Source organism: Scyliorhinus torazame, chromosome 10 (assembly GCF_047496885.1).
Source record: "Scyliorhinus torazame isolate Kashiwa2021f chromosome 10, sScyTor2.1, whole genome shotgun sequence".
Lineage (NCBI taxonomy): Eukaryota > Metazoa > Chordata > Chondrichthyes > Carcharhiniformes > Scyliorhinidae > Scyliorhinus > Scyliorhinus torazame.
The window spans coordinates 159,535,669-159,558,912 of NC_092716.1; the positions used below are offsets into that span (position 1 = coordinate 159,535,669).

The 23,244-nt window shown below is 44.9% G+C and overlaps 1 protein-coding gene and 1 pseudogene across 5 annotated transcripts in view; both read right to left on the reverse strand.

Moving 5' to 3' along the window:
• The window catches only part of LOC140430996 (activating molecule in BECN1-regulated autophagy protein 1-like), a 629,857-nt gene that overhangs the window by 582,539 nt on the left and 24,074 nt on the right, over positions 1-23,244 (reverse strand). For all 5 annotated transcript variants that reach the window (XM_072518877.1, XM_072518876.1, XM_072518878.1 and 2 more), the window contains 2 exons: positions 9,954-10,198; positions 1,470-1,528 (listed from right to left, as the gene is read on the reverse strand). In XM_072518877.1, coding sequence (XP_072374978.1) covers positions 1,470-1,528; positions 9,954-10,088 — 194 coding nt within the window. In that variant the 5' untranslated portion in view covers positions 10,089-10,198. The remainder of the gene's footprint in view (positions 1-1,469; positions 1,529-9,953; positions 10,199-23,244) is intronic.
• On the reverse strand, positions 8,849-9,084 carry LOC140384990 (U2 spliceosomal RNA; annotated as a pseudogene).

Below are 23,244 nucleotides of genomic sequence, written 5' to 3' on the forward strand. Positions count from 1 at the left end.
AAAGAAATCAGAAAATTAATAATTATATCCACAGCTTCAGTTCTGTTTTATACGCTGGCCCTCCTGCAAAATGACACAAACGTTCATCCTATACAAAGACAGAAAGAACAGGGTAATCCACATTCTGGCCTCGAGGCCCTGCAGTTGCCCAGGCCCTAAACTCTGCAATTTCCTCTTTTCCTCCCCAGCTCCTCCTTTTCGGCAGCCCTTAAAAGGTACCTATTTGAAGTTTTATGCTTACCTGTACCAGTATATACTTGGGAGGCTGTGTCAAATTTTGATGATAAAGCTCCTGTAAAGCGCTTTGGAACATCTTACTACATTACAGATGCTATGTAAATACAAGTTGTTATTTAATAGCATCTTTAGGGTGTTTCAAGTATTTTGCAGCCAATGAAGAAAAGCTTGGATTATCTAGTGCTTTTCTTGATCTCAAGGCATCCCAAAGTGTTTTACAGCCACTACATTACTTTTCAAGTGCACTCACCATTACAGAGAAAAACACAACTGCTAATTTGCATATAGCAAAGACCTACAACCAGCAATCAGATAATGAATAACATAAGAACTAGGAGCAGGAGTAGGCCATCTGGCCCCTCGAGCCTGCTCCACCATTCAATGAGATCATGGCTGATCTTTTGTGGACTCAGCTCCACTTTCCGGCCTGAACACCATAACCCTTAATCCCTTTATTCTTCAAAAAACTATCTATCTTTATCTTAAAAACATTTAATGAAGGAGCCTCTACTGCTTCACTGGGCAAGGAATTCCATAGATTCACAACCCTTTGGGTGAAGAAGTTCCTCCTAAACTCAGTCCTAAATCTACTTCCTCTTATTTTGAGGCTATGCCCCCTAGTTCTGCTTTCACCCGCCAGTGGAAACAACCTGCCCGCATCTATCCTATCTATTCCCTTCATAATCTTATATGTTTCTATAAGATCCCCCTCATCCTTCTAAATTCCAACGAGTACAGTCCCAGTCTACTCAACCTCTCCTCGTAATCCAACCCCTTCAGCTCTGGGATTAACCTAGTGACGTGTGTTTACTGAGATTAACTCGGCAAACTGGTAGCCGGGAAAAGTCCTCCTTGTTTAAAGCAGTGTCATGTGACCTTTCACACCCACCTCAATAGACAAAAGTTAATCATCTCATCTGAAAGGCAGCACCTCTAAGGCCCTCAGTACTGCAAGGAAGTGCCAGTCAAGATTACATACTCAAGTCTTGGAATGGCGCTTGAAGCTATAGCTTTCTCTAGGTGCCACCAGTCAGTCAAGCTGCTACCTTAACAGGACATAGGTGAAACCTGAAGACCCTGTTAAATAACCATGTGGTGAATTCACTTTTGACAAAGTTGTCTCTTAATGATGAACAGAATAATTTAAATACCTATTCATTTTTAAGTATAAGGAATAATTTCAGGAGTTGGCATAGAATCATTTTATTTGAAAGACACACATTGCCACCTACCTGTCTGGGCTAAATGCCAAAAGGAAAGTTGATCGGGGACTGTCTGGAAGCTCTACTTTCTGTAAAAATAAAACACAATATTAGTGGGATATTTCTTTCTAACGAGTCTTCTGTGGTACTGCAGCACCACACCATTGGCACGATTTGCCCAATAATTGCAGTTTCTTGGTAAAAAATTACCAAGTCCCAACTAAAAGCCCAGTGATCACTGCAGCATTAAACCATACAATTTATAAAATCATCACTGATTCACGGTTTGTGTCGAGTTCGTTGATATAAGCCAAAAGAGAAGGGCTCAGAGTTGGGGTAATATATTAACATGGATAAAGGATTTGTTAACAGCTAGAAAAGCAGAACTGGCTGTAAACTGGGTTTTTCAAGTTGTCAGGCAGTGAACAGTAAAGTCAGTTAAGTCGCCATAGTCCGAGATGACCATAGGCTGCTTTCCCCTTTGAGGGGAAAGAGCTGACTGGTGGTGATCTAACCCGAGGATCACACCTCAGGCGAGGCACAATGTTGAGAAGGCAGGGCCTTCATGAATAGCCTCAAACTGTGTGGGAATTGAAACCGCACTGTTGGGCTTGCTCTAGCTGTCCAGCCAACTAAGCTAAACCAACCCCCAGCAAAACGTGGGGCAAAGTCTCAGAATAAAGGGCAAAGAACTGAGATGAGGAGTAATTATTCGAAACATATAGAATTCTGACAGGGCGGGACAGACTGGACGCAGCAATCTTGTTTCCTCTGGCAGAGGGGGGGGGGGAATGTAAAACACACTTAGGACTGAGAAAAGGGGAAACTTATTCGCTCAGAGGGTGGTGAACCTGTGGAATTCTCTACCACAGAGGTTGTAGAGGCCAAACCATTGAATATATTCAAGGAGAAAATAAATAGATTTCTAGAAAAGAAAGGCATTAAGGGATATGGGGAGAGAGTGCGAGTATGGCATTGAGATAGCAAAACAGCCTTGATCATATTGAATGGAAGCGCAAGCTTGAGGGATTGAATGGCCCACTCCTACTTTCTATGTTTTAATTCTGCACTATTTCAATATTGGCCTCTTGAGCATTCCAATTGTTAAATCATTCCACCATTGGTGACTATGGCTATAACATTTACCTAGGCACTAAGCCCTGGAATTCATTTTCTAAACCTCTCCACTTCTCTACCTTGCTTTCCTCCTTTAAGCACGGTAGCACAGTGGTTAGCACAGTTGCTTCACAGCGCCAGGGTCCCAGGTTCGCTTCCCGGCCTGGGTCACAGTCTCTACGGAGTCTGCACGTTCTCCCCATGTCTGCGCGGGTTTCCTCCAGGTGCTCCAGTTTCCTCCCACAAGTCCCAAAAGTCATGCTTGTTAGGTGAACTGGGCATTCTGAATTCTCCCTCAGTGTACCCGAACAGACGCCAGAGTGTGGCGACGAGGGAATTTTCACAGTAACGTCATTGCAGTGTTACATAGATACATAGAAGATAGGAGCAGGTGGAGGCCTTTTGGCCCTTTGAGCCTGCTGACATTTATAACGGTCATGGCTGATCATCCAATTCAATATCCTAATCCTGCTTTCTCCCCATAACCTTTGATCCCATTCTGCGCAAGTGCTATATCTAGCCGCCTCTTGAATATATTCAATGTTTTAGCATCAACTACTTCCTGTGGTAATGAATTCCATAGGCTCACCACTCTTTGGGTGAAGAAATATCTCCTCATCTCTGTCTGAAATTTTTACCCTCAATCCTCAGACTGTGACCCCTGGTTCTGGACACACCCAGCGTTGGGAACATCTTCCCTGCATCTACCCTGTCGAGTCCTGTTAGAATTTTATAAGTCTCTATAAGATCCCCCCCATTTTTCTGAACTCCAGTGAGAACAATCCTAACCTTGTCAATCACTCCTCATATGACAGTCCCAACATCCCTGGAATCAGTCTGGTAAACCTTCGCTGCACTCCCTCGAGAGCAAGAACATCCTTCCTCAGAAAAGGCGACCAAAACTGAACACAATATTCTAGGTGTGGCCTCACCAAGGCCCTGTATACATAGACACATAGAAGATAGGAGCACGAGGAGGCCCTTTTGCCCTTTGAGCCTGCTCCGCCATTCATCATGCCGATTGCTGATCATCCAACTCAATAGCCTAATCCTGCTTTCTCCCCATAGCCTTTGATCCCATTTTCCCCAAGTGCTATATCCAGCCGCCTCTTGAATATATTCAAAGTTTTAGCATCAACTACTTCCTGTGGTAATGAATTCCACAGGCTCACCACTCTGTGTGAAGAAATGTCTCCTTATCTCTGTCCGAAATGGTTTACCCTGAATCCTCAACCTGTGACTCCTGGTTCTGGACACACCTATCATTGGTAACATCTTCCCTCAATCTACCCTGTCTAGTCCTGTTAGAATTTTAAAAGTCTCTATGAGATCCACTCTCATTCTTCTGAACTCCAGCGAAAACAATCCCAACCTAGTCAATCTCTCCTCATATGACAGTCCCGCCATCCCTGGAATGAGTCTGGTAAACCTTCACTGCACTCCCTCGAGAGCAAGAACATCCTTCCTCAGAGAAGGAGACCAAAACTGCACACAATATTCCAAGTGTGGCCTCACCAAAGCACTGTACAATTGCAGCAACACATCCCTGATTCTATACTCGAAACCTCTTGCAATGAAGGCCAACATGCCATTAGCCTTCTTTACCGCCTGCTGCACCTGCATGCTTACCTTCAGTGAATGGTGCACAAAGTCACCCAGGTCCCGCTGCACACTCCCCTCTCCCAATTTAGAACCATTCAGGTAGTAATCTGCCTTCCTGTTTTTGCTTTCAAAATGAATAACCTCACACTTATCCAAATTATACTGCAACTGCCATTGGTTTGCCCACTCGTCCAACCTGTCCGGATCTTGCTGTAGGATCCCTGCATCCTCGTCACAATTCACCCTCCCACCTAATTTGGTATTATCTGCAAACTTTGAGATGTTACATTTTGTTCCTCATCCAAATCATTAATATATATTGTGAATAGCTGGGATCCCAGCACCTATCCCTGTGGTACCCCACTGGTTACTGCCTGCCAATTTGAAAAGGACCCATTAATCCCTACTCTTTGTTGCCTCTCGGCCAACCAGTTTTCTCTCCACCTCAATACATTTCCCCAATCCCATGCGCTTTAATTTTGCACAATAATCTCTTATGCGGGACTTTATCAAACGCCTTCTGAAAGTCCAAATATACCACATCGACTGGCTCCCCCTTGTCGACTGTACTGGTTACCTCTTCAAAGAATTCCAACAGATTTGTCAAGCATGATTTTCCCTTCATAAATCCATGCTGACTCTGACTGATCCTGCCACTGCTTTCAAAATGTTCCGCTATAAAGTCCTTGATAATGGATTCAAGCATTTTCCCCACTACCGATGTGAGGCTTACTGGTCTATAATTCCCTGCTTTCTCTCTACCACCCTTTTTGAATATCGAGTGACGTGAGCTACCCTCTAATCTGCAGGGACAGTTCCAGAGTCTATAGAATCCCGGAAGACGACCACCAATGCATCCACTATTTCCAGAGCCATCTCCTTAAGCACTCTGGGATGCAGATTCTCAGGCCCTGGGGATTTATCCGCCTTCAATCCCATCAGTTTTCCCAGCACCATTTCTCTACTAATGTTCATCTCCCTCAGTTCTTTCCTCTCACTAAACCTTTCATTCTCCAACATTTCTGGAATCTGATTTAGAACATAGAAAAATACAGCACAGAACAGGCCCTTCGGCCCACGATGTTGTGCCGGTCCTTTGTCCTAGATTAATCATAGATTATCATTGAATTTACAGTGCAGAAGGAGGCCATTCGGCCCACTGAGTCTGCACCGGCTCTTGGAAAGAGCACCCTACCCAAGGTCAACACCTCCACCCAACAATAAGGACAATTTTGGACACTAAGGGCAATTTATCATGGCCAATCCACCTAACCTGCACATCTTTGGACTGTGGGAGGAAACCGGAGCACCCAGAGGAAACCCACGCACACACGGGGAGGATGTGCAGACTCCACACAGACAGTGACCCAAGCCGGAATCAAACCTGGTACTCTGGAGCTGTGAAGCAATTGTGCTATCCACAATGCTACGTGCTGCCCTTAAGAACAAATTAATCTACACTACATCATTCTACCGTAATTCATGTACCTATCCAATAGCTGCTTGAAGGTCCCTAATGTTTCCGACTCAACTACTTCCACAGGCAGTGCATTCCATGCCCCCACTACTCTCTGGGTAAAGAACCTACCTCTGACATCCCCCCCTATATTTTCACCATTCACCTTAGATTTATGTCCCCTTGTAATACTTTGTTCCACCTGGGGAAAAAGTATCTGACTGTCTACTCTATCTATTCCCCTGATCATCTTATAAACCTCTATCAAGTCGCCCCTCATCCTTCTCCGTTCTAATGAGAAAAGGCCGAGCACCCTCAACCTTTCCTCGTGAGACCTACTCTCCATTCCAGGCAACATCCTGGTAAATCTCCTTTGCACCTTTTCTAAAGCTTCCACATCCTTCCTAAAATGAGGCGTCCAGAACTGTACACAGTCCTCCAAATGTGGCCTTACCAAAGCTTTGTACAGCTGCATCATCACCTCACGGCTCTTAAATTCAATCCCTCTGTTAATGAACGCCAGCACACCATAGGCCTTCTTCACAGCTCTATCCACTTGAGTGGCAACTTTCAAAGATGTATGAACATAGACCCCAAGGTCTCTCTGCTCCTCCACATTGCCAAGAACTCTACCGTTAACCCTGTATTCCACATTCATATTTGTCGTTCCAAAATGGACAACCTCACACTTTTCAGGGTTAAACTCCATCTGCCACTTCTCAGCCCAGCTCTGCATCCTATCTATGTTTCTTTGCAGCCGACAACAGCCCTCCTCACTATCCACAACTCCTGCAATCTTCGTATCGTCTGCAAATTTACTGACCCACCCTTCAACTCCCTCATCCAAGTCATTAATGAAAATCGCAAACAGCAGAGGACCCAGAACTGATCCCTGTGGTACACCACTGGTAACTGGGATCCAGACTGAATATTTGCCATCCACCACCACTCTCTGACTTCTATCGGTTAGCCAGTTCGTTATCCAACTGGCCAAATTTCCCACTATCCCATGCCTCCTTACTTTCTGCATAAGCCTACCACGGGGAACCTTATCAAATGCCTTACTAAAATCCATGTACACTACATCCACTGCTTTACCTTCATCCACATGCTTGGTCACCTCCTCAAAGAATTCAATAAGACTTGTAAGGCAAGACCTACCCCTCACAAATCCGTGCTGACTATCCCTAATCAAGCAGTGTCTTTCCAGATGCTCAGAAATCCTATCCTTCAGTACCCTTTCCATGACTTTGCCTACCACCGAAGTAAGACTAACTGGCCTGTAATTCCCAGGGTTATCCCTAGTCCCTTTTTTGAACAGGGGCACGAAATTCGCCACTCTCCAATCCCCTGGTACCACCCCTGTTGACAGTGAGGACGAAAAGATCATTGCCAACGGCTCTGCAATTTAATCTCTTGCTTCCCATAGAATCCTTGGATATATCCCGTCAGGCCCGGGGTCTTGTCTATCCTCAAGTTTTTCAAAATGCCCAACACATCTTCCTTCCTAACAAATATTTCCTCGAGCTTACCAGTCTGTTTCACACTGTCCTCTCCAACAATATGGCCCCTCTCATTTGTAAATAATTTGATTTGTGTCCTCATTTGTGAAGACAGAACCAAAGTATGTATTTAATTGCTCAGCCATTTCTTTGTCCCTTATATGCATTCCCCTGTTTCGCTTCACCTATCTATAGAAACTCTTAGTGTCAGTCTTTATGTTCCCTGCAAGCTTCCTTTCGCACTGTATTTTCCCCTTCTTAATCAATCCCTTTGTCCTTCTTTGCTGAATTCTAAACTGCTCCCAATCCTCAGACCTATTATTTTTCTTGGCCAATCTGTATGCTTCTTCCTTGAATCGGATACTATTTCTAATTTCCTTTGTAAGCCATGGATTGGCCCTCTTACCCCCTTTGCTTTTGTGCCAGACAGGAATGAACAGTTGCTGTAGTTCCTCTATGCACTCCTTGAATGTTTGCCATTGTCTATTCACTGTCATCCCTTTAAGAAACTCTCCCCAATCTATCAAGGCCAATTCACACCTCATATCCTCATAGTTCCCTCTATTAAGATTCAGCACCCTAGTCTCCGAATCAACTATTTCATTCTCCATCTTGATGAAAAAATTCTATCATGTTATGGTCACTCATCCCCAAGGGGTCTCGTACAGCCAGATTGGCAATAATTCCCTTCTCATTACACAGAAGTATAATTGCAGCAACACATCCCTGCTTCTGTACTCGAAACCCCTCGCAATGAAGGCCAACATACCATTAGCCTTCTTTGCCGTTTTCCGGACTTGCATGCTTGCCTTCAGCGACTGATGCACAAGGACACCCAGGTCCCGTTACACACTCCCCTCTCCCAATTTACAACCATTCAGGCAGTAATCTGCCTTCAAAGTGAATAACCTCACACTTATACAAATTATACTGCATCTGCCATTGATTTGTCCACTCGCCCAACCTGTCCAGATCATGCTGGAGGATCCCTGCATCCTCGTCACAGTTCACCCTCCCATCCAACTTGGTATCATCGGCAAACTTTGAGGTGTTATATTTTGTTCCCTCATCCAAATCATTAATATATATTGTGAATAGCTGGGATCCCAGCACCGATCCCTGTGGCACGCCACTAGTTATAGCCTGACAATTTGAAAAGGACCCATTAATCCCTACTCTTTGTTTCTTCTCTGCTAACCAGTTTTCTCTCCACCTCAATACATTTCCCCCAATCCCATGTGCTTTAATTTTGCACAATAATCTCTTCTGCGGGACTTTGTCAAACGACTTCTGAAAGTCCAAATATACCACATCGACTGGCTCCCCCTTGTTGACTGTACTGGTTACCTCTTCAAAGAATTCCAACAGATTTATCAAGCATGATTTTCCCTTCATAAATACATGCTGACTCTGACTGATCCTTCCACTGTTTTCTAAATGTTCCACTATAAAGTCCTTGATAATGGATTCAAGAATTTTCCCCACTACTGATGTTAGGCTGACTGGTCCATAATTCCCTGCTTTCTCTCTACCTCCCTTTTTGAATATTGGAGTGACATGAGCTAGCCCCCAATCTGCAGGGATTGTTCCAGAGTCTATAGAATCCCGGAATATGACCACCAATACATCCACTTTTTCCAGAGCCACCTCCTTAAGCACTCTGGGATGCAGATACTCAGGCCCTGGGGATTGGTCTGCCTTCAATCCCATTAAGTTTCCCAGCAACATTTCTCTAAAGTTAATCATTTACTTTATCAGAGTTACAAAGCCAGAGCTCAGAGTGTGGACAGGGGCAAACCCCTAATCCAGCTCCTTGCCTGCTCTAAAAATCAATTCAAATTGAATCCAATTATTGGTCTCCACAAGAGAGACATATCAGATCCAGGCATTACAGCTGATCCCACGCTCATCTTAGCCAAAAGGCCAAGAAACATTACGCTTGATCTTAGCCAAAAGGCCGAGAAGCGATTTTCTCTACTAATGTTCCCTCTGTTCGTCCCTCTCACTAAATCTTTCATTCTCCAACATTTCTGGTATCCGATTTGTATCCTATTTTGTGAAGACAGAACCGAAGTATGTATTCAATTGCTCAGCCATTTCTTTGTCCCTTATTATGCATTCCCCTGTTTCTGTCTGTAGGGGGCCTACATTTGCCTTGACCAATCTCTTTCTCTTCACATATCTATAGAAACTCTTACTGTCAGTCTTTATGCTCCCTACAAGCTTCCTTTCGTACTGTACTTTCCACTTCTTAAATCAATCCCCTCGTCCTTCTTTGATGAATTCCAAACTGCTCCCAATCCTCAGACCTATTATATTTCTTGGCCAATCTGTGTGCTTCTTCCTTGGATCGGATACTATTTCTAACTTCCTTTGTAAGCCATGGATTGGCCCTCTTACCCATTTTGCTTTTGTGCCAGGCAGGAATGAACAGTTACTGCAGTTCCCCAATGCATTCCTTGAATGTTTGTCATTTGTCTATCCGCTGTCATCCACCTATTTTGATTGTTAACTTCCTTGATCAGTAGCTATGGGTACTCGCAGGGTTAAAAATACTCCTTTCTGGCTGTGCTAGCAAGGTACAGAAAAGACCCTTGGGGGAAACAAAAGGGCTGAGGGGTGATTCAATAGTGGTCTTTAAAATTATGAAATGTTTTGATAGTGTGGATCCAGAAAGAAGGTTTCCACATTCAGGAAAGAGCATAACTTGAGGCCATAAATAATGATGGTCATCAATCAAGCCAAAAGTAAATACACAGTCATGCACTGATGGGCCGAGTGGCCTGTTTCTGTTCTGTACATCCTATGTAATATGCAAAGGCTTGTGATATAGCTCACCTGACTTTCCCATTGCATCCATCGCGTTTTGTCCTCCACCAGCTCTTCCAGGCATCTCTGACAGCCCAGCTCCTGAGAGCCACGTTCTCGGCTGGTCAAGATTTGGATTGCATTCTTGCGGTCAATGCTCTTCATCGCTACGGAGCTCAACCTTCTGTAAACTCAGCTTGCAGGGGCTGGGAACTCAATATCACCAACTCTAGGTAGAGGCCATAAAGAACACGTCGGGTAACGATCACTGAAAACTAGAACAGAAAAATAATGCATAAAATTAGTTCAGATAGAGTTGCATGGAACAATGTTACCAGGATTAATGTCAGCTAATTTCAATAGGTTTTATGCTCCTTCATAAAAAAGACACAATCTAATTAAGCGACATTTAAACAAACATGAATGACAACTTGCATTTATATAGGATTTCTAATATAACAAATTACCCTAATGTGCTGCGCAGGAGCATTAATTAAAAATAAAGTTGACACCAAGCCACGTAATGAGATATTAGAACAGATGACCAAAAGCTTGGTCAAAGATGGAGGTTTCCAGCAGCAGATTAAAGGAGGAACAAGAGGAAGGGAAGCAGAAAGCTGTAGGAAAGAATTCCAGATATTAAGGCTTGACAGTGAAGGCATGACCACCAAATGGTGGAGTTATTAAAATGAGGGATGCTCAAGAGGCTAGAATTAAAGGAACACAGATATTTCGAGCAGCTGGACGGTTGGAGGAGAGTATAGAAATAGGTGTGGCAAGGTCATGAAGGGATTTGACAACAAAGCCAAAAGTGTTAAAGATTGAGGTGTTGCTTAACTGGGAGCCAAATAAGATCAGTTAATATGGGTGAACAGGATTTACTGAGAGTTCGGACACAGGCAGCAAGGTTCGGGTGACATAAATGTTTTGAAAGATAGAATGCGAGAGATGAGCCAGTAAAGTATGAGACAGTAAAGCCTCGATGTCACAAAGGTACGGACAAGGAGCTTAATCTGGGCAGAATTGAAGTCTCACAACACCAGGTTAAAGTCCAACAGGTTTATTTGAAATTGCAAACTTTCGGAGCGCTGCCCTTTATCAGGTGAAGTCAATTCACCTGATGAAGGAGTAGCGCTCCGAAAGCTTATGATTTCAAATAAACTTGTTTGACTTTATAACCTGGTGCTGTGAGACTTCTTACTGGACAGAATTGGGCAGTGTTGCAAAAATGAAAGTCTTCGGGGTAGCTCAGATATGTGGTCTGATGTTCACCTTGGGGTCAAATACAACACCAGGTTTGCAAAGTCTGGTTAAGCCTCACACAGCGACCAGGCAGAGGGATGGAATTGGTGGTAAGGGAACAGAATTTGCAGCAGAGACTGAACAGACAGCTTAGCTTTCTCAATATTTACATAGAAAATACAGTGCAGAAGGAGGCCATTCGGCCCATTGAGTCTGCACCGACCCACTTAAGCCCTCACTTCCACCCCATCCCTGTAACCCAATAACCCCTCCTAACCTTTTTGGACACCAAGGACAATTTAGCATGGCCAATCCACCAACGTGCAACGTCTTTGGACTGTGGGAGGAAACCGGAGCAGCCGGAGGAAACCCACGCCATTTAGTTGGAAACCCATTTAGTTGGAAGAAATGTTTGTCCATCCAGTACTGAATGTCAGACAAGCAGTCTGAAAATTCAGAGACAATGACATGTTAAAAAAGGTGGTGGTGAGGTAGAGCTGGGTGTCGTCATCACACATGTGGAAACTGGTACTGTGTCTTTAAATGATGTCAAAGGGGCAACATATTTCTTGACCACTCACATTTAATTGATCTGCGGTGCTCCCTTTTCTGTCACCATCCAGGTAGTGGATAGTAAAACTCAGAGATCATAACAGTGAATGTTTGCTCTACACACCAGCAACTGGAACATGCCATTGCAATTTTCTTCTCTTCAGAGTGATTGCTTGATTTTACCAGACAAGACTCCGCCGACAAATGGTTTCATTTAGTTAAGGTGAATGGGGCAAACAGTTTAATAGTGAAAAATCAATTTCTCTACATTCAACAGAGAGACATTGCTTGCTCGGTCTTGACTGTTTTAAACATGCCACAGCTTCGATATATGTTTTATCTTGTCTGCTGCAGTTTACAACACAACATTGAGCAATAGAGCTCAACTTAACCGAAGATTAAAGCCTGCAATCCAGAGCAGACCAAGGTGGCCCATCCACTACCCATCAGCAACATGGCTTCACTTTACGAGAACTAAACAGTTTTCAATCAGATTCACTCCCCGTGGTCTGATTATTTGCTCTGTGGCAGCAAACCTGGGAATGACCACTGTAGATCTGCTTATTTGCACAAACAACAATCTTCCTTGAAGTCAAAGTGGTTCATGACTGCATCTGTTAGTCATTTGTATTGAACGAGTAGCCATGTTTAAGAATTGGTAGTGTACTTGCAATCAAATGTGATTTCCCTGATCAACTAACAAGTAATACATTAAATCCTTAAGGAATATAAATCCTTCAGATCAACCTGTCCAGACACAGTCAACAGTTTTTCTGTTGAAAAGTACCTGCGTGGACATTAACCCCTTGCATTTTGTTTCCATGTAACGTGGAGATACAAATCTGACACACATAAAACTCCCATTATTTAGCACTACATAATTGCCATCTAAAGTTAACACTTAGATAATTCTTCATCTAAAATACATAAATACATTGTTGCCCTATGGAAGCTTTGATAATAAGACTCCAACTTAAGTTGACTGATCTCAGCCAGGGGCACAGCAACAATTCTATAAAATGGCATTGATAACTTGCAAGGCGGGGCAGGCAGATGGAAACAAAAATCAATCAGAATTCCTGACTACAATCACCAAACAATAGACCACCGATGAAAGGTTCCCATAGTGTGTAAGTGTGGGTGAGATAGAGACCATGGTTTATGATGCTCTTTCTGATCAAATAGCTCGTCGCATTCTGTGCAGACTAGCACATTAAGAGCAGCCACTGGTGGGCAATTAACACCCACAACAGCTGAACACAGCAAAAACAATGCCTTAGAAAAGGGGCAAAATGGAAAGGAGGGGGGGGGGGGGCGGAAAGAGAGAATAGGGAGACTCCAAAAAACTGGATTGCCAACGATAATTTAAAACCACAGCAATTTTTATTTAAAATTTTGTATCATGATTTACTGTGCGATAAAAATGTCCCTTCTTGCCAGAAAAAACAAACAAGATGTCATTTGTTTCCCGAGGCCTCAGAACTATACTTACGGCATACATTGTTTTAAAATGTTGGATATTTTGCCCTAATATACAATCACAGCTCAACAGTCATGACAAACATTAGCAAGAATTAGCAATTCCTCCTGTAGGATGACAACATTTCAGTGTCTACAAAGTTAGTATTATGTGCAACACAAACAGAAAATACTGGACAATACTGGATAGTGTTATGTGCAACAGGATTCTGATATTTCTGGTGATACCATCATATATACTTCAAAACTTACAGAATTGGCTGTGAAATGCTTGGGGGATCACCGGAGGTTGTTAAAGGTGCTATATGGGCAGCACGGTGGCGCAGTGGGTTAGCCCTGCAACCTCACGGCCCAGAGGTCCCAGATTCGATCCCGGCTCTGGGTCACTGCCGTGTGGAGTTTGCACATTCTCCCCGTGGTTGCGTGGGTTTCACCCCCACAACCCAAAGATGTGCAGGGAATACTTTGCATATTTTATTAGACTAAATGATGCTTGAGCTGCACAGCTGCAGGCAAGCATGACTGAAGTGCTAACAAAGTACATAATCATGCTCAGTTATTCGTTCAGTAGCTGAAGAATAAAAATACTTCTTTGAGCTACAAACACTACTAAAAACACATGGTGCCCGAGTCAATTTTAGTTCCAAAAATGGAATACCAGTGCAAAGAGAAGCACTCAATTTAGTATCTCCACGAACCCAAGTTAACACAGGCAAATCTCATCAGGTTACATTCTTTTCTTGTACTGTTAACCAGTGTTCACTAGGTCATAAGTCTATCTGAGGCAATGTTTGCCCCATTATGCAGACATAATTTGTACCAATGCAACTAAACCATTCTGATCATGTGTATGACTGCGCGTTTCCCTTTACTGTGAAGTTATTGGGGAGTAAGCGCTTTGAACCAAATCAAACTTGGCTTCATTGAGCATTAATGTAGCTCATGTTTGGCGAAGTTGAAACACCACTATTAGGCCTACATTTCACCATTACACTCATAAGTTCCTGTCATTAGGGAAGTTAACAATGTTCATCAAGACTTCCGGGTGCGGCGATGACCAGCTAAGTCGCACGTTTCGGCAGCTCCCGTTGGAACGGACTTTTAGGCTCTTAATAGGAGCCCCAACGGCAATATAAACGGTCAAAAACACGGTGCGGTACCCCAGAAGGGAATCCCCCCCCGGACACGCATGGATAAGGGAGAGGATAGCGGCCGGATTGCGGAGGATCCTCTGGAGCAGTGGCAAGGAAGGGAAGCTCAAAGCAAGATGGCGTCGGAAGGTGGCCGCTTGTTATGGGGCCCGGACCAACAAGAGTTCATGCGGCGCTCTGTGGAAGAGCTGAAAAAGGAGTTGAAGAAGGAGCTGTTGGCCCCGATATTACAGGCGATTGAAGGGCTAAAGGAGGAGCAGAGGACACAAGAGCTGGAGCTTCGGGTCGTGAAGGCAAAGGCTGATGAAAATGAAGACGAAATACAGGGCCTGGTGGTGAAGACAGAGTCGCACGAGGCACAGCACAAAAGGTGTGTGGAAAGGTTGGAAGTACTGGAGAATAACTCGAGGAGGAAGAATCTAAGAGTTCTGGGTCTTCCTGAAGGCGCAGAAGGGGCGGACGTCGGGACATATGTGAGCACGATGATTCACTCGCTAATGGGATCGGAGGCCCCGACAGGCCCCTTGGAGGTGGAGGGAGCTTATCGAGTTCTGGCGCGAAGACCGAAGGCTGGAGAAATACCCCGAGCTATAGTGGTGAGGTTTCTCCGCTATAATGACAGAGAGACGGTCCTCAGATGGGCGAAGAAAACTCGGAGCTGTAGGTGGGATAACGCGGTGATCCGCGTATACCAGGATTGGAGTGCGGAGGTGGCGAGAAGGAGGGCAAGTTTTAATCGGGCTAAGGCAGTGCTTCACAAAAAGAAGATCCAGTTGGAATGTTGCAACCGGCGAGATTGTGGGTCACACACCAAGGGAAGCACCACTACTTTGAGACGGCAGAAGTGGCGTGGACATTCATTGTGGACGAGAAGCTGGAATAGTCGGGCAAGAGAAAGAACTTTTGGGACAAAGTGGTGGGGTGATTATGTGGGGCGAGGGGGAAAAAAAAGGGGGGGGGGATGGTTTTTTCAATTTGTTAATTTTGCGATCCTGGAACTTTTCTCTCTTCCCCATGTTGGGGAGGGGGGGGGGGTGTTAACTGGGTTGCTGCTGCTAAGGAGAAGGGGGAGCTGTTATGGGATGGGGTGGTCGAGGCGGGAGGGCGCCGTCGGGGGGATATTCGGGTATGTGGGAACCGGGTGAGGAGCTGGGTTAAAAAAGGGGATGGCTAGTCGACAAGGGGGGGGGGGGTAAAAGAGCCCCCCAACCCGGCTGATCACGTGGAACGTGAGAGGGCTGAACGGGCCGATTAAAAGGGCACGGGTACTCGCGCACCTAAAGAAATTAAAGGCAGATGTGGTTATGTTGCAGGAGATGCATCTGAAACTGATAGACCAGGTCAGACTACACAAAGGATGAGTGCGGCAGGTGTTTCATTCGGGTTTAGATGCGAAGAACAGGGGGGTGGCTATCTTAGTGGGGAAACGGTTGTTATTTGAGGCAAAGACCATAGTGGCGGATAGTGGGGGTAGATATGTGATGGTGAGTGGCAGATTGCAAGGGGAGGCGGTGGTTCTGGTGAGCATATATGCCCCAAACTGGGATGATGCAAATTTTATGAGGCGTATGTTGGGACGTATCCCGGACCTGGAGGCAGGAAAGTTGGTAATGGGGGGAGACTTCAATACGGTGCTTGATTCAGGGCTGGACCGGTCGAGGTCCAGGAACGGGAGGAGGCCGGCAGCGGCCAGGGTACTCAAGGACTTCATGGAACAGATGGGAGGGGTAGACCCCTGGAGATTTAGTAGGCCGAGGAGTAAGGAGTTCACATTTTTCTCCCATGTTCATAGAGTTTACACACGGATAGACTTTTTTGTCTTGGGAAGGGCACTGATTCCGAAGGTGACAGGGACGGAATATACGGCCATAGCCATTTCGGACCACGCTCCATATTGGGTAGACCTGGAGGTAGGAGAGGAAAAAGAACAGCACCCACTCTGGAGAATGGATATGGGCTTATTGGCGGATGAGGGGGTATGTTTAAGGGTGAGGGGGTGCATCGAAAGGTACTTGGAGCTTAATGACAATGGAGAGGTTCAGGAGAGAGTGGTCTGGGAGGCGTTGAAGGCAGTGGTTAGAGGGGAACTGATATCCATAAGGGTGCATAAAGGGAAGCTAGAGGGTAAAGAAAGGGAGCGATTGCTGAAAGAACATCTGAGGGTGGACAGGCAATATGCGGAGGCACCGGAGGAGGGACTGTACAGGGAAAGACAAAGGCTACATGTGGAATTTGACCTGCTGACCACGGGTAAGGCAGAGGCATAGTGGAGGAGGGCACAGGGTGTACAGTATGAGTATGGAGAGAAGGCGAGTCGGCTACTGGCCCACCAATTGAGGAAGAGGGGAGCAGCGAGGGAGATGGGTGGGGTGAGAGATGAGGAGGGAGAGATGGAACAGGGAGCGGAGAGAGTGAACGGGGTGTTCAAGGCATTTTATGAGAGGTTATATAAGGCTCAGCCCCCGGAAGGGAAGGAGGGAATGATGCATTTCCTGGATCAGCTGGAATTCCCTAAGGTGGAGGAGCAGGAGAGGGCAGGACTGGGAGCACAGATTGAGATGGAGGAGGTGGTAAAAGGGATTGGGAGCATGCAGGCGGGGAAGGCCCCGGGACCGGACGGATTCCCGGTGGAATTTTATAGGAAGTATATGGACCTACTGGCCCCGCTTTTGACGAGAACCTTTAATGAGGCCAGGGAAAGGGGGCAGCTGCCCCCGACTATGTCGGAGGCAACGATACCGCTCCTTTTGAAGAAGGAAAAAGACCCGCTGCAATGCGGATCCTACAGGCCCATTTCCCTTTTAAATGTAGATGCTAAGCTCCTGGCCAAGGTGATGGCGACGAGGATAGAGGAGTGTGTCCCGGGGGTGGTCCACGAGGATCAAACTGGATTCGTTAAGGGGAGACAGCTGAACACGAACATACGGAGGTTGCTAGGGGTAATGATGATGCCCCCACCAGAGGGGGAGGTGGAGATAGTGGTGGCGATGGACGCCGAGAAAGCATTCGACAGAGTGGAGTGTGATTATCTGTGGGAGGTGCTGAGGAGATTTGGTTTTGGAGAAGGGTATATCGGATGGGTACAGCTGCTGTATAGGGCCCCGGTGGCGAGCATGGTCACGAACAGACAGAGGTCTGACTACTTCCGTCTTCATAGAGGGACGAGGCAGGGGTGTCCTCTGTCTCCGTTACTGTTTGCATTGGCGATTGAGCCCCTGGCCATAGCACTGAGGGGCTCCAGGAAGTGGAGGGGAGTACTCGGGGGGGGGGGGGGGGGAGAACACCGGGTATCTTTGTATGCAGATGATTTATTGCTGTATGTTGCGGACCCAGTGGAGGGGATGCCTGAGATAATGCAGACACTTAGGGAGTTTGGGGAATTTTCGGGGTATAAATTGAATATGGGGAAGAGTGAGTTGTTTGTGGTGCATCCGGGGGAGCAGAGCAGGGGAATAGATGACTTACCGCTGAGGAAGGTGACAAGAGATTTCCGGTACTTAGGGATTCAGATAGCCAGGAGTTGGGGAACCTTACATAGGCTTAATTTAACAAGATTGGTGGAACAGATGGAGGAGGATTTTAAGAGATGGGACATGGTGCCGCTGTCATTGGTGGGTAGGGTGCAGGCGGTCAAAATGGTAGTCCTCCCGAGATTCCTTTTTGTGTTTCAGTGCCTTCCGGTGATGGTCACGAAGGCTTTTTTCAAGAGAATTGAGAAAAGCGTCATGAGTTTTGTGTGGGCCGGGAAGACCCCGAGAGTGAGGAGGGGGTTCTTGCAGCGTAGCAGGGATAGGGGGGGGGGCTGGCACTACCGAGCCTAAGCGAATACTACTGGGCCGCCAATATCTCAATGGTGTGTAAGTGGATGGGAGAAGGGGAGGGAGCGGCGTGGAAGAGATTGTAGATGGCGTCCTGCAAAGGAACGAGCCTACAAGCAATGGTGACGGCGCCGTTGCCGTTCTCTCCGAAGAAATACACCACAAGTCCAGTGGTGGTGGCAACACTAAAAATTTGGGGGCAGTGGAGACGACATAGGGGAAGGACGGGAGCCTCGGTGCGGTCCCCGATAAGAAATAACCATAGGTTTGTCCCGGGGAGAATGGATGGGGGATTTGGAGCATGGCAAAGAGCTGGGGTTGTGCAACTGAGAGGTCCGTTCGTAGACGGGACGTTTATGAGTCTGGGAGCGCTGACGGAAAAATATGGGTTGCCCCAAGGGAATGAATTTCGATACATGCAACTGAGGGCTTTTGCGAGGCAGCAGGTGAGGGAATTCCCGCAGCTCCCGATGCAGGAGATTCAAGATAGAGTGATCTCAGGGACATGGGTGGGGGATGGTAGGGTGTCGGTATATACAGGGAAATGAGGGACGAGGGGGAGATCATGGTGGATGAGCTAAAGGGGAAATGGGAAGAAGAGCTGGGGGAAGAGATTGAAGAGGGGCTGTGGGCAGATGCCCTACGTAGGGTAGACCCGTCGTCCTCATGCGCCAGGCTAAGCCTGATACAATTCAAGGTTTTACACAGGGCGCATATGACTGGAGCAAGGCTCAGTAAATTTTTCGGGTATTAGGCTATGTATATTGGATTGTTTGATTTTATCTTTGGAGAGTTATTATTTTTGATATGGCAGTTGCCATTGAGTTTATATATATATTATTTATTTATTTGTTAAAAACGGCCACTGTTATTTATACTGTTTTATTGTTGCAAAAAGGAAAACCTTTGTATTTTTTTGTTTGGCCAAAAAATTTGAATAAAATATATTAAAAAAACAAAAAACAATGTTCATCAACTCCAGTGAAAGAAGGTACACAGACCATTTTTGGAAGCAAATTACATATCTGCACTAATCATGATATTTATAGAATCATAGAATTTACAGTGCAGAAGGAGGCCTTAATGAACATGAACACGTGATTGTCATGTAGACAACTCAGCAGGCCCAGCAATGTCCAGCAAGCAGCAATAAAATGAATGACATGTTAACATGTCTGTGTGGGATTGCATGAGGGACAAACACTGGCAAGACACCAAGAACTTCCTGTTCTCCTTTGAATAGTGTCAACATCTACTTGGAATAGGTTTAATGTCTTCTCTTCACCAACGAAGCATTCACACTACTGCGCATGACTGTCAGTCCAGAGACTGAACAAAATCCTGACCTGTGTTTTCAACCTAGGAGGAATCCTAACAAGCAAGTTGTTCTCATTCAACCAGAAAATTACTTTTCCTCAGGGCAAAGAAGAATGGCCTCTCACAAACCATATTTTTACTAATTTAGTGCGTAAATGAGGTCAAGGAGGTCAGACGGAAAATAAATCTCCTCTTACACCTGAAACGTGATATGACTTAATACTCTTCACAGTACAACTTGTATTAATGCAGTACCTGTAATGTCATAAAATGACCTAAAGTGCTTCTCAGAAACATAACACAACAAAATTAACACTAAAACAAAGGCATCAGAACAGGTTAGGTGACCAGAATTGCCTCAATGCACAGGATCACCAGCATTTTAATCCCATACCAAAAGGCGTTCCCATAGACCCTGTTAAAGGTTGTGTCTGCAGCAAGATATTGCTGTAGATATCACTTTTTCATGTTCAGATTTATATCTGAGACTTCCCACTTCCATTTTGAAATGGAGCTGTTGCTATGAAGCTGTCGACAGCAACAGCTCCATTTCTTCCTTCATGCCTTTCCTTCACCCCAAATCCTACTGTTACTTGCCATCTGCCCACGCATACCCAATGCAAGTACAGCAAGTGATTAGGAAGGCAAACAAAATGTTGTCATTTACTGCAAGGGGTGCAGAATGTTTTGCTGCAGTTGTGCTGGGTAATGGTGAGATCACATCTAGAGTGTTCTGTATAGTCTTGGTGGCCTTATTCAAGAAGGAACATAATTGTGTAAAAAGCAGTTCAGAGAAGGTTCACTAGGTTGAGCATATTATCCTAGAGGAAAGGTTGGACAGTTCAGGGCAGTGACCATTGAAATTTAGACGAATGAGGAGAGATCTTATTGAAACACAACATCCCAAAGAGCCTTGACAAAGTGGATGCTAAGAGGATGTTTCCCCCAAATTAGAACCTAGGGACTGCAATTTAAAAATAAAGGTTTCCCATAATGGGAGATGAGGAGAGATTGTTTTTTCGCACAGAGGGTCAAGAGTCTGTGGAACTTTCTTGCCCAGAGAGCATTGGGGGAAGGGTCAGTGAGTATTTTAAAAGTTGAGTTAGATTCTTGAAGGATATAGGGAGTAGGAAGGAAAGCGAGAGGTAGTGGGATGCCCACATCCTCCACTTTGATTTCTGGGCGTCACGGTGACACAATAATTAGCACTGCTGCCTCAGTGCCAGGGACCCGGATTCAATTCCGACCTTGGGTAACTGTGCGGAGTTTGCACATTCTCCCAGTGTCTGCATGGGTTTCCTCCAGGTGCTCTGGTTCTCTCCCCATAGTCCAACGTTGTGTCGGTTAGGTGGACTGGCCATGCTAAAATTGCCCCTCAGCGCCCAAAGAGAGATAGGTTGGGGGTGTGGGCCTGGAGGGTTGGTGCAGATTTGATGGGCTGAATGGCCTCCTTCTGCACTATAGGGATTCTATGAAAGGGGTTACAACTACAATCAGATCTGCCACATAGAATGGCTCAGTCTACTCCCGCTCCCAATTCATATGGTTTAACACATGTTAATATATTCAATTTTACATTGATTCCCAGTACAAAGCTGCTGAAAGTATTTCCTGAATTCTTTGTGCATTTGGTGTGACGGGCAATAAGCACTTTACCCAACTAAGGACTGATTTCAGTTTAATGCACAAAGCCAATATCCAAACAAGCAACAACTTCACTCATTCTTTGATCACTGCTGCCAGATCACAACACGACTCTGCCAACATTTAGATTAGATTATCATAGAATTTACAGTGCAGAAGGAGGCCATTCGGCCCATTGAGTCTGCACCGGCTCTTGGAAAGAGCACCCTACCCAAGATCAACACCTCCGCCCTATCCCCATAACCCAGTAACCCCACCCAACACTAAGGGCAATTTTGGACACCAAGGGCAATTTATCATGGCCAATCCACCTAACCTGCACATCTTTGGACTGCGGGAGGAAACAGGAGCACCCGGAGGAAACCCACGCACACACGGGGAGGATGTGCAGACTCCGCATAGTCAGTGACCCAAGCCGGAACCGAACCTGGGACCCTGGAGCTGTGAAGCAATTGCTAACAATGCTACCGTGCTGCCCATTTAGTTACAGGACCCGACTCAGTTCATTTCAACAGACAAATGAACTAACTGTCACCAACCTGCAACATTTATTTTAATAATTTCTTTTGGATCCTATGATAGGGTACATGGAGAGTATTAATCAAAGCCACAACTATACAAGTTTTCATAAAAGGTTATACTTAAGCAATTGAATAATTTGTACCAGACTTTGATTCAATGAAATTGCATTATTTAAATTAACATAAATCATCTGGCAACATAATTTTAAAATTGCTATAGATACATGTACGCATGCTTCACTCAATTACACTTTGGAACATGAGAGACATCAGCTGCAAATTCCCCCTCAGCCATAAAGGAGCCAATTTGCCCCACATTCTATTGCACAAGGTCAGGCACAATATGCTGGCAGACAGGACTCAGGGCTAATGAAAATTGATTGAAAGGACTTTCCTCAAGCTTCATTTTAAAGCTACAGCAATGCAGGAGACGAGGATCTTATCAATTTAAGACAAGATACCTCTGTAACTCATATCTTAATACTTTGTTGCGCTGTCATACAATTAAAATCTGATTTTAGTCCTTACTCAAAATTCAATATTTTAAGCACTTGATCCATTTCTGAACTGTAACGATGCTACATAGGATATTTTTCTTTACTGGCAATGTAACCCCAGCAACAAATTAAATCACAAAAGTCACAAGCATTGAAGAACCCCAACCTGTCTGATGATTCTGGAATAGAACATTAAATTGCACCTAAAGCTCATTTATAAACAAGAGATTATTTGTGATGATCATAAAGTATTGAACTGCTACCTATCATTTGCTTCCTTTAAAGGAAAGAAGTTTAGCATTTGATGAATCATTGGACTGGTCAACTAACTATATCATCATTCAAACATAAACACATCCCCTTTCACCACAAAATGGCAACCATGACCCTTCATCTTGTTTGCTTATCTAATCACTTGCTGTCCCACTGTCAACATTCAAGATGATAAGCCTCGTAACCAGACAAATGACCGGCAACATATTGAATTATTTTCCCATTATTTAACATTCTAAAATTGTAGAAATAACCAGTTTAAAGGTTTGATTGACTAATTATATGGAATTGCTAATCCTGAAAATATGAGGCAATAACCAGATCGGATGGATATTTCCTGTAAATACATAACAGGCATCAGTGGATGATTAATCAAATCTGACCAGTCCCAGACAAGTCTACAGAAATCCATAAGAATCAAAAAGCCAGATTACCTTTTACAGTTCATTCTTTGTTGTTAGTACAAGTCCCTCACCTCCTCGCTGATCCCCAAAACGCATGTGAAGTCATGCCATGTGTGTGTTTAGGTCCTCACGCAAATAAACTATTGCTCTTTAATCAATATGTATAATTTTACAATGGTGCTTGATATATCCTTTTGTTTAGAATAAAATGGTTCCTGTTTTACATCATAAAGACCCGATAGCAGAAAGTTTCACAATTTTTCTTCTGCTAGTAGATTTACTTTCCATTCCCAGCTGAGTACATCAAACCAATGCTCTACCTGCCTGTTTGGGGTGGGTGTAAAAGATCTCCTCGCACCATCTCAAAGAAGAGCAGGGAAGTTATTCCCAGTGTGCAGTTCATTATTTATTCCACAATCAACA